General features: G+C 45.2%; 1 protein-coding gene across 4 annotated transcripts; it reads left to right on the top strand.

Annotated features, from left to right (window-relative positions):
- The first annotated feature begins 1,908 nt into the window (after positions 1-1,908).
- On the top strand, positions 1,909-19,193 carry ETHE1 (ETHE1 persulfide dioxygenase). Of its 4 annotated transcripts, XM_086352896.1 has the most exons (7): positions 1,909-2,032; positions 2,487-2,631; positions 2,792-2,940; positions 16,423-16,552; positions 17,726-17,815; positions 18,654-18,770; positions 18,981-19,193. In XM_086352896.1, exons 1-7 carry the CDS (start codon positions 1,952-1,954, stop codon positions 19,031-19,033), a joined length of 765 nt encoding a protein of 254 aa, XP_086209022.1. In that variant the 5' UTR covers positions 1,909-1,951; the 3' UTR covers positions 19,034-19,193. The 4 variants fall into 4 exon arrangements, with proteins under 4 accessions (XP_086209022.1, XP_086209026.1, XP_086209025.1 ...); XM_086352900.1 differs by lacking the exon at positions 2,792-2,940; XM_086352899.1 differs by lacking the exons at positions 2,487-2,631; positions 2,792-2,940.
- The last annotated feature ends 260 nt before the right edge of the window (positions 19,194-19,453 follow it).

The raw sequence follows: 19,453 nt of genomic DNA, 5'->3' as shown, positions 1-19,453 counted from the left end.
TGCGGAAAATTCTGAAAGAGATGGGAATACCAGACCACCTGACCTGCCTCTTGAGAAACCTATATGCAGGTCAGGAAGCAACAGTTAGAACTGGACATGGAACAGCAGACTGGTTCCAAATAGGAAAAGGAGTACGTCAAGGCTGTATATTGTCACCCTGCTTATTAAACTTATATACAGAGTACATCATGAGAAATGCTGGGCTGGAAGAAGCACAGGCTGGAATCAAGATTGCTGGGAGAAATATCAATAACCTCAGATATGCAGATGACACCACCCTTATGGCAGAAAGTGAAGAGGAACTAAAAAGCCTCTTGATGAAAGTGAAAGTGGAGAATGAAAAAGTTGGCCTAAAGCTCAACATTCAGAAAACAAAGATCATGGCATCTGCTCCCATCACTTCATGAGAAGTAGATGGGGAAACAGTGGAAACAGTGTCAGACTTTATTTTGGGGTGCTCCAAAATCACTACAGATGGTGATTGCAGCCATGAAATTAAAAGACACCTACTCCTTGGAAGGAAAGTTATGACCAACCTAGATAGCATATTCAAAAGCAGAGATATTACTTTGCTAGCAAAGCTCCGTCTAGTCAAGGCTATGGTTTTTCCTGTGGTCATGTATGAATATGAGAGTTGGACTGTGAAGAAAGCTGAGCGCCGAAGAATGGATACCTTTGAACTGTGGTGTTGGAGGAGACTCTTGAGAGTCCCTTGGACTGCAAGGAGATCCAACCAGTCCATTCTGAAGGAGATCAGTCCTGGGTGTTCTTTGGAAGGAATGATGCTAAAGCTGAAACTCCAGTACTTTAGCCACCTCAAGTGAAGAGTTGACTCATTGGAAAAGACTCTGATGCTGGGAAGGATTGGGGGCAGGAGGAAAAGGGGATGACAGAGGATGAGATGGCTGGATGGCATCACCGACTCGATGGACATGAGTCTGACTGAACTCCGGGAGTTGGTGATGGACAGGGAGGCCTGGTGTGCAACTGAACTGAACTGAACTGAACTGAAGCATACATTTGTTTTCAAAGTCTGTGACTCTGTTTCTGTTTTGTAAATAAGTTCATTTGTATCATTTTTTAAGATTCCACATATAAGTGATAACACATGATGTTTATCTTTCTCTCTGACTTACTTCAGGTAGTTAGATGATCTCTAGGTCTATTCATGTTGCATTATTTCATTTTTAATGGTTGAGTAATATTCCCTTTTATTTATGTGCCACACTTTCTTTATCCATTCCCCCAGCTGATGGACATTTAGATTACTTCCTGTTTGGACTGCTGTACATAGTGCTGCAGTGTAGATTGGAGTGCATATGTCTTTTCAAATCGTGGTTTTCTCTGGATATATGCCCCTGGAGGGGGAATACTGGATGATATGGTAGTTCTATTTTTATTTATTTATTATTTTTGAAGTGAAGAAGTGAAGTGAAGTCGCTCAGTCGTGTCCCATTCTTTGTGACCCCATGGACTGTACAGTACCAAGCTCCTCCGTCCACGGGATTTTCCATGCAAGAGTATGGAGTGGGTTGCCATTTCCTGCTCCAGGGGATCTTCCGTACCCAGGGATCGAATCCAGGTCTCCCACATTGTAGGCAGACGCTTTTTTTTCTTTTAAGGAACCTTTGTACTGTTCTCCACATAGTGGTTCTAACTCTTCCAACAGTGTAGGAAGGTTCCCTTTTCTCCCCACCTTCTCTATCATTTATTGTTCATAGACTTTTTGATGATGCCCATTCAGGTCAGTGTGAGGTGACTGTTCTTTGTTTCTCTGGGACTTTCCAAACTCGCCAGCCTAGCTCTGCTCAGCCCCGCCCTCGGTCCGCGCAGTCGCGGCTCCTTTAAGGCGGGCCCCGCCCCCGCCCTGCCCCTCCGAGGTCAGCCAGCGGAGCACCCGGCTTCCGCGGGCATTCGTCCTCGGCTCCGTCCCTACTCTGCCTCGGGCACGATGGCGGGGTCTGTACTGAAGATCGCTGGCCGGCGGCTCAGTCAACACACAGGGTCTGGAGCCCCCGTTCTCCTACGGCAGGTTCGCTGTGGCTGGACCCGGGAGCGAAGATTACTGGGTCCTGAGCGGGTGCAAGGGCGGAACTCCTGGGTCCTTTAAATCCGGAGAGATACCTTGGCCCCGATCCTGGATCTTTGAGGAAGGGGTGTGGGGCTAGACTCGCGTCCTTTAAAGGTGGTGGTGGGGGGGGGGGGCGGGTGGTTCTGGAATCCTCCGGACTTGGGGCCGGAATCCTGCTTCTATTTCAGAATGGGTGATGGGAACCCAAATTTGGGGACGGATGGATGTTGGGATTCTTTGGTTTAGACAAAGTAAGGTGCAGGGGTCCCAGACTCCTGACTCCTGGAGTAAAACGGGTCTGGAGTTTCTGGGCCGGGATCTTAGGAAGACAATCGAGTTGAGGCCTGGACTCCTGGGTCTGCAATGAGTGGAAGTCCGATTCTGTGCTCTCAGCTGTACCCGCCCCGCTTCCCAGATGTTTGAGCCCAAGAGCTGCACCTATACTTATCTTCTGGGGGACCGAGAGTCCCGAGAGGCGGTTCTGATCGACCCGGTTCTGGAGACAGCGCAACGAGATGCCCAGTTGGTCAAGGAGCTGGGGCTGCGGCTGCTGTATGCGGGTCAGTGTGAAGCTCCTGGGGTCTGAGGGCGTGGGGCCGCAGCTTGGAGCGGGAAGCCGGAGACCCGGACTCCTGGGTCTCAGGGCGGGCGGGGGCTTGAGGCTGGGGATCCCGGGTCCTCTCTGTGCCCTCCCGGACCTGGCCCTCCTCTCTCTCCCAGTGAATACCCACTGCCATGCGGACCACATTACCGGCTCCGGGCTCCTCCGGTCCCTACTTCCTGGCTGCCAGTCTGTCATCTCCCGCCTTAGCGGGGCCCAGGCTGACTGGCACATTGAGGATGGAGACTCCATCCAGTTCGGGCGCTTCGTGAGTTGGATGCTGGGTCTAAGAGGGTGGTGGCCTGGACTTCTTGGGCTAAAGGGAAGTGGGGATGGAGGCCTGGGCTTCTGAGACCTGCTGTAGGAGGGGCGGCCAGGCCTGAGTTCCTGGTCTGTCTCTGGGAGGAGGGCACCATAAACCCAGGAGGAAAAGTGGGCCAGGAGTCTCTGGCAGGTGTGTCTTTGACCGAACCCCTTAAGTCAACAACACTTAAAGAGTTTTCTGTAATCTTGTGGCAACTCCTTTGGCCTTGGAGTCTCATAATATTTGACTGGGAGCTGGAATTCCAAGGTCACCGTTGAGGGAGAGACCCAGCCCTGGCTTCCTAAAATCATTGATGGAAGAAGGTGCATCCAGTAGCCCCAGGGCAAGGACTAACTAGGGTGAGGCAAGAGAGGTGCCTCGGGCGCAACACTTAAGGAGGCGCTCATTCTCACGTCTGTGAAATGACAGGGCTGGCACCTTCGAGTGGGTGCCTCCTTAAATATTGCGCCCCTTTAGGAGCCTGCTTGCCTCACCCTAACTCCAGCCTCGCTATTGCCTCACACAGCAATGGTCTGAAGATTCCTACCTCCTTTTTTTGCAACCAGCCCTATCAGCAGGGTTCCGGCCAGAATCTTAACCCAGGGCAATATGATGGGTGAGGAGGGTGCTAGGGGGAGTTGCCCTCAGGGGGAAGGGGAAACAGCTGGCAGAACTCTTTTCTGATCAGAGTTGCTAAAGTCTGAAGAGAGTTTGGCTGGCTTTGTAAACAGAATGTTAGATGACAGGGTGAGGACTTTGCCTCCAGGTTTTGCTAAACGAGTCAGGATTTTGCGGAAATGAGGTCTGTGTGTGGGATCGGAAGGTTTATTATTACTTTTTAAATTTAATTTTTATTTTATATTGGCATTTAGTTGATTTACAATATTGTGTTAATTTCAGATGTACAGCAAAGTGATTCAGTTACCCATTCTTTTTCAGATTCTTTTCCCATATCGAGTTATGACAAAATATTGAGTAGGATTCCCTGTGCTATACAGTAGGTCTTTGTTGGTTACCTATTTTCTGTATAGTAGTGTGTATATGTTAATCTCAGACTCCTAATTTGGGATCAGAGGGTTTAGCTCCACTGGTTACAGCCTCTTTATTTCAAGTCTTTTCCTGGAAGAAAGTAAAAAGAAAATGCATTGGACATTTATATACACTGTGTTTAATAGGCAGGTTCTAACAAGCATTAGAGGTGTTAGAAACAGTTGGAGTTATGTGTCAAGGTGAGCCCTTTGTTATGTTGGGTGAGTGATGTTTTCAGTTAATCAGTGTGGAAGGCTCTAGCTATGGAAGATTGTTTAAGTGCTTTTCTTTTTTTTGTTGTGTGGAGCAGCTTGCAGGATCTTAGTTCCCTGATCAGGGATTAAACCGGGGCCACAGCACTGGGCTTGCCTTGTGGCTCAGCTGGTAAAGAATCCACCAGCAATGCGGGAGACCTGGGTTTGATCCCTGGGTTGGGAAGATCCCCTGGAGAAGGGAAAGGCTACCCACTCCAGTACTCTGACCTGGAGAATTCCATGGACTGTATGGACCCATGGGATCACAAAGAATCGAACACGACTGAGTCACTTTCACTTTTCACAGCAGTGGAAGCGTGGCGTTCAGACCACTGGGCCACCAGGGAACTCTCAGTGCTTGGTTTTTTAAACAGCTTTATTGATATGGCTCACATACCATCCAGTTCACCCATTTGAAATACATATTCAGTGACTTAGTATATTTGGAGTTGCACACCCTTCACCACAGTTCATTTTAGAATATTTTCATCACTCCAGAAAGAAGATTCTGCACCCCTTAGCTGTCACCCCAGTGTATCCTTCTTTTGCTCCCACAGCTGTAGGCAACCACTAATCTGCTTTCAGTCTCTACAGATTTGCTTATTCTGGATATTTCATAGAAATGCTATCATATAATATGTGGTCTTTGTGACTGTAACACTTACCACAATTTGTCAAGATTCATCCATGTTGTAACATGTATCCAGTGTTTTGTTTCTTTTTATTACTGAATAATATTCCATTGAATGGATATATCACATTTTATTTATTCATCAGTTGATGGGCAGTTAAATTGTTTCCACTTTAAGGGTATTGTGAATAATGCTGCTATGAATATTCATGAATAAGTTTTGTGGGGGTGTATGTTTTCATCTCTCTTGGGTGTATACATGGGATGGAATTGCTGGATCATATGCTAACTTTGTTTAACAGTTTGAGAAACTGTTATCAGAAACTGTTACCCAGGGCTTCCCTGGTGGTCCACTGGCTAAAACTCTGCATTACCAGTGCAGAGGGCGCAGGTTCGATCCCTAGTCAGGGACCTAAATCCCACATGCCATACCTAAGAGTTCACATGCCTCAACCAAGATCCAGTGCAGCCAAATAAATAAATTAAAAAAAAAAAAAAAAAACTGTTACCCAAAGTGTCTACACAATTTTATTTTTTTCAAATTGATCTTTAAAAAAAAAATGTGTGTGTGTTAGTCGCTCAGTCATGTCCAACTCTTTGCGACCAGGTCTGGCTCCTCAGTCCATGGAATTCTTCAGGCAAGAATACTGGAGTGGGTTGCCCTTCCCTTCTCCAGGGGATCTTCCCAACCCATGGACTGAACCTGGGTCTCCTGCGTTTCAGGCAGGTTCTTTGCCATCTGGGCCACCAGAGAAGCCCTTAAATAAACATTTTTTAAAATATGTATTTATTTGGCTGTGTTGGGTCTCAGTTGAGACATGTGGGATCTTTCATCATGGCCACAGGCTTCTCTCTAGGTGTGGCGTGTGTGCTCTGGAGCTCACAGGCTCACTACTGGTGGCGCACGAGCGTAGCTGCCCGGAGGCATATGGGAACCTAGTTCCCTGACCAGGGATCAAACCCATATCCTGTACATCAGCAGGCAGATTCTTAACCACTGGACCACCGGGGAAGTCCTGGCTGTACCATTTTATGTTCCCATCACCTGTGTGAAGGTTGCAGTTCCTCCACATCCTCGCCAACACTTTTTACTATCTGTCTTTATGATTATTCAGCATTTTTGTTTGTTTTTCATCTGAGTTCCTTATAAACCTTTGGAGATGGGCACTTTTCTTCCCCTCTCACTTCTCTCCCCTCCACTTTAAAAATTTTAATTGTAACATGCATATTATAATAACAAGGGCTCATATTATACACGTGCAGCCTGGTAATTTTTTACATATGTCTATACTGGAGTATCCACCACCCAGATTCAAATCAAGCCCACTGGCCCAAAAGTCTTCCGTGTCCCCCTTCCTGGCCATTGACAGTCACACGAAGGGACTATTCTGACTTAAAAATCAGACTAGTTCTGTCTGTTCTGGACTTGATAAACAGGGATCCGTGTGTACTCTTTGTGTCTGCTTCCTTCACTCTACATATGCTTCTGTATAATTGTAGTTCTTTCCTTTCGTGTTGTACAGCAGTAGCTGGCACACTTTTCTGCCCAAGACCAGATAGTAAACCTTTTTAGTTTTGCAGGCCATGTGATCCCTGTTGTAACTACTTAATGCTCCTGCTGCTGTGAAAGCAGTCATAGACAGTGCAGACATGAATAAGCACGGCTGGGCTCCACTAAAGCCTTATTTATGGCCCCTGAAAATTTGATTTCAATAATTTCTAAGTGTCATGAAACGCCATTCTTATTTTGATTTTTTTTTTCCAACCATGAAAAAGAAAAACCATTCTTAGTTCCCAGGGCTTATAAAAGCAAGTGGCAGGCCAAATGCCATGCTTAGTTTGCCAGCCCCTGTGGTAGAGCATTTTGTCATGTGAATTGCTGACAGTTTATATCTATTATCCTTTTGATGGTTGATTTCAGTCTTGGCCTATTATGTAGAACACTGCTTTGGAGATTCTTGAACATCACTCTCAATGGTAATGGCGGGCATTACCCTCAATTCCAGGGAGTGGACTTGCCGGATCTTAGAACTGACATATATTTAACGTTAGTAGAAACCACCAGCTTTTTGAACTGCCTGTAGATTTTATATTCACAGTGGGCCACATTTGGGTGGTTTCATTGTAGAGTGGACTTTCTGTTTTATTAAGCAGTAATTGAAACGTAAACCTTCCAGCAGCTCCCATGAGGGGTGGCAGATTCCGAAAGTTAGTCTTTCCTGTTACACATGTTGATGTAGCTTCCCTGATAGCTCAGTTGGTAAAGAATCCACCTGCAATGCAGGAGACCCCCGTCTGATTCCTGGGTCAGGAAGATCTGCTGGAGAAGGGGTAGGCTACCCATTCCAGTATTCTTGGGCTTCCCTGGTGGCTCAGCTGATAAAGAATCCACCTGCAATGTGGGAGACCTGGGTTCGATCCCTGAGTTGGGAAGATTCCCTGGAGAAGGGAAAGACTACCCACTCCAGGATTCTGGCCTGGAGAAGCCCATGGGGTTGCAAAGAGTCAGACACGACTGAGCGACTTTCATATATTGATGCAAAGAGGTTGCTTCTCAAGATACTAATCCCTGGGTCCCACTTAAGAGATTCTGATTTAATTGTTTGAGGCAGACACCAGAAATCAGTATATTTTAAAATCTCACAAGTGATTCTCATTTGGCCCACCTGAGGATTTCAGTGGTTCTTCCTATTTGGAATGAAATATTGTAGAACAGGTCTGTGTGCTGTGCTATGCTTGGTCGCTCAGTCGTGTCCAACTCTTTGCGATTTCATGGACTGTAGCCTGCCAAGCTCCTCTGTCCATGGGATTCTCCAGGTAAGAATACTTCAGTGGGTTGCCATGCCCTCCTCCAGGGGAACTTCCCAACTCAGAAATCAAACCCAGGTCTCCCACATTGCAGGTGGATTCTTTACCTTCTGAGCCATCAGGGAAGCCCAAGAATACTGGAGTGGGGATTCTCCAGGGGATCTTCCCAACCCAGGAATCGAACTGGGGTCTCCTGCATTGCAGGTAGATTCTTTACCAGCTGAGCTACCAGGAAGCCCCAGAACAAGTCTAACCCCCGCCACCAACATTTTTATGAAAAACTTGCAGCATACATAAAAGTTGAAAAAACATTTACAGCATATGCCTCTATCTATCTATCACTTAATCTTATTTTTTTAATCGAAGTATAGTTGGTTTACAGTATCTTGTTAGTTTCATGTGTACAACACAGCGTCCATCTTATTTTTTGATGCATTTTTAAGTACCAGGTCCCCTAAGCAGAACAAATAAATTTAATTTTTTTCGCAAAAGAAAGAAAGTTTAGCTGATGAAACTTTAGAGTATTTAGCTACAATGGAAAATGACGCTTTAGATCTTCAAGTTTAGCGGGTATAGAAACAGCAGTTAGTTATACCATAACCAAGTGCTTTTTAAATAATGGAGCAGAGAAATGAACTTGAGAACCAAGTGGGAAAAGGCTAGCGCTTACTTGCCACCAGGGGGCAGTGCGGGCCATGGGAACTGCCAGGCGAAGGAGCCTTGTGCTTGCGTGCATCTCCTGTTGAGTTTCGCTGATGGTTTTCTAAGGCACCACATCTGCAGGAAGGGCTTCCCAGGTGTGATCCTGCCTGACTTCCGAGGCTAGGTCATAACAGGCAGTTGGTGGCGCAATGGTAAAGAACCTGCCTGCTAGTGCAGGAGGCATAAGAGATGTGGATTCGATCCCTGGGTGGAGAAGATCCCCTGGAGAAGGGCATGGCAACCCACTCCAGTTTTCTTGCCTGGAGAATCCCATGGACAGAGGAGCCTGGCGGCTGCAGTCCATAGGATCACAAAGAGTCAGATATGACTGAAGCCGGCTTAGCAGGCACATTTCTGCAGGAAATAGGCGAAAGGGCAGCTGTGGAGCTGTATTACGCCCTTGATGCATCGTGAACGGGAAGAATAAATTTTTGAAAAGAATGTGGGGTTAGGCGGGTCCCACAGAATCCCTGCAGAGGATTACTCAGGTTTCAGGAACAGGCGAGGCTGGGCTGGGTCACCACGTTAGCTGCCCCCACCCACAACTTTTTATTTTTAGTATTTTCAAAACTGTAGTAAATCAAAAGAATAGTACAGTTAATAGTCTCATATCTTTTCTCTGATGTTTACCGGTTGCTGACATTTTTACTACTTTGCTTTATTTCTCTCATGTGTATATATTAATACTTTTTTCCTCCTTTTGTAGTCAAAAGCTAAGTTGCAGACTTTTCCCCCTGAAGACTTCTAAGATTGTTTTCCCATATCAGCGGTTCTCAAACTCAAACGTTTTGATCTGAGGATTCCTTAACCCTCTTAAAAGTTATAAAGGGCCTCCCTGGTGGCTCAGATGGTAAAAAATCTGCCTGCATTGTGGGAGGTGGGGGTTTGACCCCTAAGTTGGGAAGACCCCCTGGAGAAGGGAATGGCTACCCACTCCAGTATTCTTGCCTGGGAAATCTCATGGACAGAGGAGACTGGTGGGCTACAGTTCATGGGGTTTATGGAGGGCCCTAAAAAGCTCTTGTTTACCTGGATTCTGTCTGTTAATATTTACTGTATTGGTTATATGTCAATCATATCTCAGTTTTAAATAGAAAACATAAGTATTCTGATATGCAAAAAACATTTACTGTATCAGAAGTTGAAATTGAGACTTTTTTAAAAACACAAGCATACACAAGCACCCAGCTGTCAGAGTGATGACATCATCACAGGTTATGTAGCTTCCGGAAAACTCCACTGAATTCTCATGGGAGTGAAAAAGGACAAAAGGCCTCTTCACACCATTGTGAAAATAGTTTAATAGTGTTGATCTTGCAGACCCTGAGGGTTCACTCTACGACACCACCTTGAGAACCATTCTTTTTAAAAAATCTCTGTCATGTCTAACAACATAGACATGTTCTTAAATTCTTAAATAGTTCTGAAATCTAGCCCATGTTCAAATTTCCCCATTTTATCAGGAATCATTTTTATCAGTTCAGTTCAGTTGCTCAGTCATGTCTGACTCTTCGACCCCATGAACTGCAACACTCCAGGCCTCCCTGTCCATCACCAACTCCTGGAGTCCACCCAAACCCAAGTCCATTGAGTCAGTGATGCCATCCAGCCATCTCATCGTCTGTCGTCCCCTTCTCCTCCTGCCCTCAGTCTTTCCTAGCATCAGGGTCTTTTCAAATCAGTCAGCACTTTGCATCAGGTGGCCAAAGTATTGGAGTTTTAGCTTCAACATCAGTCCTTCCAATGAACACCCAGGACTGATTTCCTTTAGGATGAACTGGTTGGATCTCCTAGCAGTCCAAGGGACTCTCAAGAGTCTTCTCCAACACCACAGTTCAAAAGCATAATTTTTATAGCTATTCTTTTATTAAATAGGACCCAATCAAAGTTCATACATGGCATTTGGCTGGTATGTGTATTTAGTCTCCTTTAGTCTAGAACTCAATGTACATGAGTTTGAGCAAACTCTGTGAGATAGTGAAGGACAAAGAAGCCTGGTGTGCTGCAGCCCATATGATCTCAAAGAGTTCAGTGGGCTCAATGGTTGCAACTCCCAGGCTCTGAGCGACTCATAGGCTCGGTAGTTGTGGCACAAGGGCTCCATGGCATGTGGGATCTTCCTGGATGAGGAATCAAACTCATGTCTCCTGCATTGGCAGGAGGATTCTTCACCACTGAGCCACCACGGAAGCCCTTCTCTCAGTCTTTTTTAAAATTAGAAGCTACAAATATACATTTTTGAGAAATCCTCCAAATGATAAGGGTCAACAGCAAATTCAGACTTTTAATAACTACTGAGCAGTCCAGACGAAGCATTACTATGGCTGAACCTGGTTCTTGACCCTGCACTGTGTCTTCTCTGACAGATAAATCTCATTAAACCTTCCTAACCACGTAGTAGGGATTCCCTGATGGCTCAGGGGTAAAGAAACCGCCTGCAATGCAGGAGACGCAAGTTAGATCCCTGGGTTGGGAAGATCCCCTTAGAGAAGGAAATGGCCACCCACTGCAGTATTCTTGCCTGGGAAATCCCATGGACAGAGGAGCCTGGTGGGCTACAGTCCATGGGGTCGCAAAGAGACAGACACGACTTTGTGACTAAACAACAACATCCCTGTAGTTAGATCAGAAGTATTTTCCCATTTTACAGAGAAGGGAGTGCAGAGAGGAAAAGTGACTTCCCCAAAAATTATACTGAGAAAGTTGGCTGAGCCAGGATTTGAACCCAGGAGGTTTGGTGGTTCCACTAGATCAGTATTTTAGAATTTTAAAACATTATTATTATTTATAATACAGAAATTATTGTATGTCAGGCATTTTAATTTTTTGGCTGAGCCACTTGGCTTGTAGGATCTCAGTTACCTGCTGCTGCTGGTGCTAAGTCGCTTCAGTCGTGTCCGACTCTGTGCAGCCCCATAGACAGCAGCCCATCAGGCTCCCCCGTCCCTGTGACCAGGGATCAAACCCTGGCCCTTGGCAGGGAGGATGTGGAGTCCTAACCATGGGACTGTCAGGGAATTTCCTGAGCATTTTTAAAATGCTTTACATACATGAAATAATTTAATCTTTATAATAGCCCTATGAAGTGGGGACAATTATCCCCATTTTACAAATGAGCAGAGAAGCCCAGACAGGTGAAATAGCTTGCCCAAGGTCACACAGCTAATAATAGCAGAGCCAAATTTACAGCCCATGTCATATGGCTCCAGGGACTGCTCTTAACCACTAATCCATGAGAAATATTTTACATCTGGGGTCAGCACTGAAACCTCAGCTTCATGAAATACCACTTACCTTCCTGTGTACCAGGCACTCTGAGATTTCCCACTTTATCCTCTGCCTCTCCACTTCCCTCTTTATGTCTGCCCCACTTTTTTGTTTAGGCTCATGGTTATGTCTGTGAGATTCATCCGTATCGTCACGTGTAGTTCGTTCATTCGCATCCCGTGCCTCAGTTTCCTCATCTGTAGAGTGGGGACAGGAATGATGCTTACCGAGTAATGATGTGTGAGGTCTGAATGAATTCAGTCATGTCAAGGCCTTAGAAGAGAGCCTTGACAAAGGAAAAGGAGTCAATCAGGCTCATAAAAAGTAGGCAGACCAGACTGATGGGAGAAGAGAGAATTGCAGGGGCAAAAAAAGTGTGGAGAAGCCTGGTGTTTTCTGGCAATGACTCTGGGATTCAAAGTAGCTGGGGAAAGGTGGATGTCATAGGACATGGGACTGGAAACGTGAGCAGGCACCAGAGCCGGGGCTGAAGAGCTGAAACTCTGTCCCAGGGCCACTGGGAGCCTGGGAAAGGTTTTTTTGTTTTTTAATTGTTGGATTGAAAAACAATTATTTATTTTTAATTGGAGAATAATTGCTTTAAAACATGATATTCATTTCTGCCATGTATCAACATGAATCAGCCATAGGAATATATGTGTCCCCTCCCTCTTGAACCCCCCTCCCCCAGGATGAGTTTTGAGCAGATAGGGACAAAATTGGATCTGGGTAGTAGAAAAGCTCCCTCAGGTCATGTAGGAGGTAGATTGGAGGCTGGTAGGCCAGGGAGGAGGCTGGTGGTTGGCCCAAGCAGGTGAGGCCTGGGATGGACAGGATTATGGGGGTTGATAGAGATGGTAAATTCTAGATATTCCAGAGAAGGGAAAGATAAATAGGGAGGCTGACCATTAGCAAAGCCACCTGTGACACAGACTTGGTCATTAAGGGCCTAGGAGATTTTGATCCCTGTGGCAAGCAGGATTGTGTTCAATTTATATTAAAATTTTGTTTAATTTATACACATCACATAATTAATATGCCATATACTGTTGACCCTTGAACAACTCAGGGAGTTAGGGCCACTGACCTTCCCCACATTCAAAAATCGGGATATATCTTAATACAGTCGGTCCTTCCATCTGTGTTTTCTCCACATCCATGGATTCGCTAAGCCAGATTGGGTAGTACTGTAGTTCTTACTACTGAAAAAAAATCCTCCTATATATGAACTTGCACAGTTCAAATCTGAGTTATTCAAGGGTCAACTGTACATGCTCTAAATGTTGTTTAGTTGCTCCGATTCTTTTGCAACCCTGTGGACCCAGCCAGGCTCCTCTGTCCATGGGGTTTCCCAGGCAAGAATACTGGAGTGGGTTGCCATTTCCTTCTCTAGGGAATCTTCCTGACCCAGGGACTGAACCCAGGGCTCCTGCATTACAGGCGGATTCTCTGTGGCTGAGCCACCAGGGAAGCCCTTATATACTCTAATTACTGGTTGTTTACAACTGACGCCCTTCTGATTGGCCAATACCCATGTTATTTGTTGTTGTTGTTATTCAGTTGCCAAGTCATATCCAACTCTTTGTGGCCCCACGGATTGCAGGACGCCAGGCTTCCCTGCCTCTCACCATCTCCCCGAGTTTACCCAAGTCCATGTCCACTGAATCGGTGATACCATCCAGCTATCTCATCCTTTGTCACCCTCATCTCCTTCTGCCTTCAATCTTTCCCAGCATCAGGGTCTTTTCTAATGAGTCAGCTGTTTGCATCAGGTGGACAAAGTCTTGAAACTTCAGCTTCAGCATCAGACCTTCCAAAGAGTATTCAGGGTTGGTTTCCTTTAAGATTGACTGGTTTGATCTCCTTGCTTTCCAAGGGACTCTCAAGAGTCTTCTCCAGCATCACAGTTCAAAAGCATCAATTCTTCTGTGCTCAGCCTTCTTTAGTGTTCAGCTCTCACATCTGTACATGACTAATGGAAACACCATAGCCTTGACCATATGGACCTTTTTCACCAAAGTAATGTCTTTGCTTTTTAACACACTGTCTAGGTTTGTCATAGCTTTGTTATAACCAAAGTTAAATATTTTGAACATTTCTCCTGAATATCCATCCCCTTTTTTAGTTCAAAAATTTCCATGCTTTTTGTTTAAAAAATTCAGAGAGTATGGAAACATACAAAATAAAAAGTGAAATATCATTCCTCTACTACCAAAAGGCAATATTACTTTGAGGGGCCAGGGGATATGCTTTTTCCCACAAGATTTTGCAAGATTTGTGATTTCCCTTTGTACTTATATACCCTAGTTTGGCAGATAGTAACTGAAAAAAACATACAGTGGCTTGAACAAACAGTTTCACTTTTTCCTATAACAGGAAATTTGGAAGAAGGTAGTTATTCTCTGATTTGGCATCACCATCATTTGTGGGATTGATTATCTTGGCTTTTTTTCCTTCATGGTTGCAAGATAGCTGCTGCAACTCCAGCCATCACATCTTGTGTTCAGAGCCAGATGAAGTGGAAAGGGCAAGTGCCAGTCCCTTTTTATTAGGAAGGGAAAACCTTTCCCAGAATTTCTCAGGATACTTGCTGAGATCTTACGGGCCAGAGAACTGTGCCAGAGGCCACTCAAGCTGTCAGGGAGACTGGGAAAGTGCTTCTGCTGGGCACACTGATGCCCCAAACCAAACTGGAGATCTGTGAGTGGGGAAGGTTAAAACAGATATCGGATGTGGATATAGAGTCTGCACATAGTGTCCTTTGATAATTAGCAGATGACTGCCCTGGACAAGGATGCTAACTGGTGGGAGGAGCCTCTATTAAGAGAGGAGGAGTCATACGTGAGTGGAAACTAATCTCATAGGTGATTGTTAAATCACTGGGGTAATAGTTTTTTTTCTGACAGTTGCTTCACTGAACTGAGTGTGGGGATTTAGATAATCAGGGCTCCCTGGGTGGTGTCTTTGTGCTCATGTGTTGGTTGTGCTTAACAGCAAGGCCTTAGTAGTGGCTTTGAGAGGTCAGAAAATATGTGCCTTTGAGATGTTGCTAGACGCTGCTTGCTGCTGCTGCTGCTAAGTCACTTCAGTCGTGTCCGACTCTGTGTGACCCCATAGATGGCAGCCCACCAGGCTCCCCCGTCCCTGGGATTCTCCAGGCAAGAACACTGGAGTGGGTTGCCATTTCCTTCTCCAATGCATGAAAGTGAAAAGTGAAAGTGAAGTCGCTCAGTTGTGTCCGACTCCTCGCAACCCCGTGGACTGCAGCGTACCAGGCTCCTCCATCCATGGGATTTTCCAGGCAAGAGTACTAAAGTGGGGTGCCATCACCTTCTCCGAGACGCTGCTTAGCTGCCATCTAAAATGGCTTTTCTGAGTTGTACTCACATTGAGAGGATGAAAGGGTTTGTCTCAAACACCCTGAGCAACTCTGACAGTTGCCAATCTGATAAATGAAAAATAAAGGTTTTAAAATTTATTTTAAACCTCTCTCTCCCTGCCCTTTTTTAAAGGGGATCAAACATCTTTTCAGATGTTTGTTCCCTCTTCCCTGAATTGCCTGTTCTTTTATGTAGCCAGTTTTCTTTGGGGATTCTTATTGATGTTTAGAAGCTGTTCAGATATTCTGGTTTTATAACACTTTCTTATACATGCTGCTAATATTGTCTCTGAGCTTTTTTGTTTTGTCGCTCTGATTTTCCTTTTCTATAATGAAGTTAAACTATGTGGTCCCTGTTTTTCCTTGTGGCCTCAGGATTTCCTACTGTGCTTAGAAAAACCTTTTCTACCTCAAGATTTTATGTATATACATATGTAATATATAATATATTATATATATGCATAATGTTATATAAACATTAATATAATATGTATCTATAAGTATAGATCTATTCTTTTATATTTCCTTCTAGAATTTTGGTTTTTTTAAGTGTTTATTTAGTTTATCCTGAATTTTGTGTTTTATTTTTGATTACAAAATGGCATGTTCACTGTAAAACAAAAAGATAATATAGGAGGAGTCTAAAGAAAAAAATACTTGGAGTTAATTAATAAATTTTTAAAAATAGACATTAAGTTGCTTTGTAACCTGTTTTTGTGCACTTACTGGCTAGTAAACATTTTTTCATGCCATTAAATATTTGTGTATAGCATCATTAAATTTTATTTCAATGACATAATTTTAAATGACTGTTTAGTATTTCATATTTATTAGTGTGCTTACCTTTTTCTTACTGATATGTAAGATCCGTTAGTACATAAAGTATCCTGACTACTGTCTGGTATGTATGTGCTACAAAAATATTTTGCCAGCGTGTTGATTTCCTTTAAATTTTGTTTATGATGTTGTTGCCATTCTGTAAACATTCTCAAATTTATTAAAATTCAAACCACTGATCTTTCCCTTAATGATTTAAGCCTTTTAAGAGAATGTTCTTCTCTAACCAGAGATCATATATCGAGTTGGCTAAAAACTTCCTGAGTGAACTTCTTGGCCAGCCTCCTATTTCTTTGTATGTTTGTTGTTCTAGTTTTATGATTTTATTTCCTTGTTTTAAGTTTGTAATTCATTGGGGGTTTACTCTGGAGTGACGTTTGAGTCTAGGATCTAACTTACATTTTTTTTTTTAATCAAAAAAAAGTACACATTATCTAAATGTGACCCTGGGATGAGGTGGGAGCATCTGAGGCCAGTTTTACCATGAGTGTAAAACCATAGGCTTATTGGTGACTCTTTGTACTTTCCTTCTCTGCCAGGCCTTGGAGACCCGGGCCAGCCCTGGCCACACCCCTGGCTGTGTCACCTTCGTCTTGAACGACCACAGCATGGCCTTCACTGGAGACGCCCTGCTTATCCGAGGGTGTGGGCGGACAGACTTCCAGCAAGGTCACAGGCCCTTTTCCCTGACCCAAGATTTTAGTATGGTTATGTGAATGCCAGGATTTTAAGTGTCCATTGTAAGAATGAATGAACAAATGTTAGATTTTTAGGGCATTAGCATTAGACTCAAGGAGTTTAGCTGCTAGGAGGTGGTTAGGTTCAGTGGTTTAATTGCTAGGGGGTGATGTTACATTGGGCTTCCCTGGTGGCTCAGCAGTAAAGAATCTTCCTGCCAATTCAGGAGACTCAGGAGATGCTGGTTTGATCTCTGGATCAGGAAGATCCCCTGGAGGAGGAAATTGCAATCCACTCCAGTATTCTTGCCTGAAAAATCCCATAGGCAGAGGAACTTGACAAGCTACAGTCCATGGGGTTTCAAAGAGTTGGACACCACTGAGTGACTGAGCGTGCACGCACGATGTTACATTTGGGGTATAGCTGCTGGGGCAGTTACATTAAGGAGTTTCACTATGGGAAGGATGTTTAGTTTCACAGTGTCAGGGTTCAGCTGCCCTTTGAGTATGTGTGTGAATGGGGGGGACACTAGATTGGGAGGATTCAGCCACCTTGCAGGGTGACGCTGGATGAGAGAAAAGAGACAGCCCTAGTGAGCTGGCTGTGGGTAGCCACGTCCCCAGGCTGCTTCTTGCTTCCTCTTTCCTTATCTTTCCATCTTGGTCTCTGTCTTTTTCTCTCTGAAGCTCCTAATCTTCCATTTATTCATCCCCAACACAGTCATGAGATCAAAGAAAAGATGGCAGAACATTCTGAGAGGTTTGCTCCTGTCCCAATTTAGGACTCGGAGCTTCTTGCCAAAACTATGGCTCTATCCTCCTTTGCCTCATGTCTTCAATTTCTTACCTTCTAGTCCACTTTCCCTGCCCAGAATCCTTTCTTAGCACCCCCAGAGTGACGGGACTTGGTGCTTCAGGGTCCTATCTCAACCTTCTTTACAGTCATGCTGAATTCTTACCATCCCCCAAGTCTTTGCGTGTGTTGTTCCACTTACCTAGAATTCCCTTCGCTCTCCTCTACACAAAGGGTTGGCTACTGACAGAAAATGAGGGAGAAGGTTTAGCTACAGTGATTTTTATCCTCCTGTCTTCTTCCTGAAGGGAAGCAGTTTGGGAGCTTCTCTCAACCTGTTGTTCCACTGACCTCTGACTTTTCCTTCCCCAGGCTGTGCTAAGACCTTGTACCATTCAGTTCATGAAAAGATCTTCACTCTTCCAGGAAACTGCCTGATCTACCCTGCTCATGATTACCATGGTGAGGGCTTCCTGGAGGAGGTGTGGGATTTACATAATTTAGCATTTGAGAGGGAGCACTGAACTGCTATAATCCTCGTGTGGCTCTCGGACTACAATTCCCAGGAATTCCTCTGGCTAAAAAGATCAAGTGCTGAGGTATACTGAGGGTCAGTTCAGTTCAGTGGCTCAGTTGTGTCCGACTCTTTGCGACCCCATGAATCGCAGCACGCCAGGCCTCCCTGTCCATCACCAACTCCCAGAGTTCACTCAGACTCATGTCCATCAAGTCAGTGATGCCATCCAGCCATCTCATCCTCTGTCATCCCCTTCTCCTCCTGCCCCCAATCCCTCCCAGCATCAGAGTCTTTTCCAATGAGTCAACTCTTCGCATGAGGTGGCCAAAGTACTGGAGTTTTAGCTTTAGCATCATTCCTTCCAAAGAAATCCCAGGGCTGATCTCCTTCAGAATGGACTGGTTGGATCACCTTGCAGTCCAAGGGACTCTCAAGAGTCTTCTCCAACACCACAGTTCAAAAGCATCAATTCTTCGGCGCTCAGCCTTCTTCACAGTCCAACTCTCACATCCATACATGACCATAGGAAAAACCATAGCTTTGACTAGACGAACCTTTGTTGGCAAAGCCTAGAATTCCGGAAGGCATAGGCTTTCCTGGGACTTTCTTATAGAACTTAAGGAACTGGGAAACTACATTTCCCATAGTGCCTATTGGTTAGTGGGAAAGCAATCTGTTAGTCCTGGGCCAGAAAGATACCCTGAGGCCTCCTGGGAAATGTAGTTCTGGGAGGCCAGAGGCACTGGACAATTTGACATTCCTCCCCACTCCCTTGGCCATTAGGGCTCACAGTGTCCACTGTGGAGGAGGAGCGGACTCTGAACCCTCGGCTCACCCTCAGCTGTGAGGAGTTTGTCAAGGTCATGGACAAACTGAACCTGCCTAAACCTCAGCAGATAGGTGAGTGGCTGAGGATCTGGACTCCTGGATCTGAGGGAAGGAGCTGGGGGTCTGGACACCTGGGTGTGAGGGAGGAGGTGCTGAGGGTCTGGACTCTTAGTTTCTCAAAGAAGAAGAGCTATTAGGATGTCTGGGTCCCCAGTGGGGCAGAGGGGAAGCCGCATGGTCTGCTTGGGCCCCTTTGTTTCACTATTGCCTTCTTCATTTCAGACTTTGCTGTTCCAGCTAACATGCGCTGTGGGATCCAGACACCCCCTTCCTGACCGACCCTGACTCTCAGGCGCTCACAGCTCACATCCGTTAAGAATGCACTAGGTGGGGTGAGGGGAGCCGTGCCATCACTGGGGCCTCTCTCCTCTTCCCCTCCCTTACTAGCCCCCTCAAGCTTCTTAAATAAACATCTTTTTTTTTCCCTTCTCTGAATCTGACTTCTGTTTTCTGGGGGAACCAGTGGGTTTCTGGGCTGAGGTATCTGCGGTTAGTTCTGGTCCCTGGAGAGGTCAGGGAGCAGGGCAGAATAAAGGTCCTGGGAGCCTGGAAGGAGGAGATTTTTGTAACTCATAAGAGAGAAGCAAACAGATACGTGGGGCAGGATTTCTCAGCTCCTTGGATTAGAACAGTCTTGAGTTTAAACCACTTGCCCCGTGAGACCCAGAATAAAGTATTTCAATTCTCCCAGCCTC

This window comes from Bos grunniens, chromosome 18 (assembly GCF_055505025.1).
Source record: "Bos grunniens cultivar Pamir isolate PY7600 chromosome 18, Bosgru_T2T1.0, whole genome shotgun sequence".
Lineage (NCBI taxonomy): Eukaryota > Metazoa > Chordata > Mammalia > Artiodactyla > Bovidae > Bos > Bos grunniens.
This window is presented reverse-complemented; position numbering and strand designations above follow the sequence as displayed.

Excerpts from the sequence above, each read along its gene's own strand:
- ETHE1 (XM_086352896.1), top strand. The coding sequence starts at position 1,952 with ATGGCGGGGTCTGTACTGAAGATCGCTGGCCGGCGGCTCAGTCAACAC. Across the intron at positions 2,941-16,422 it reads CCATCCAGTTCGGGCGCTTC|GCCTTGGAGACCCGGGCCAG; the intron begins GTGAGTTGGATG and ends CTTCTCTGCCAG. Across the intron at positions 18,771-18,980 it reads GCCTAAACCTCAGCAGATAG|ACTTTGCTGTTCCAGCTAAC; the intron begins GTGAGTGGCTGA and ends TCTTCATTTCAG.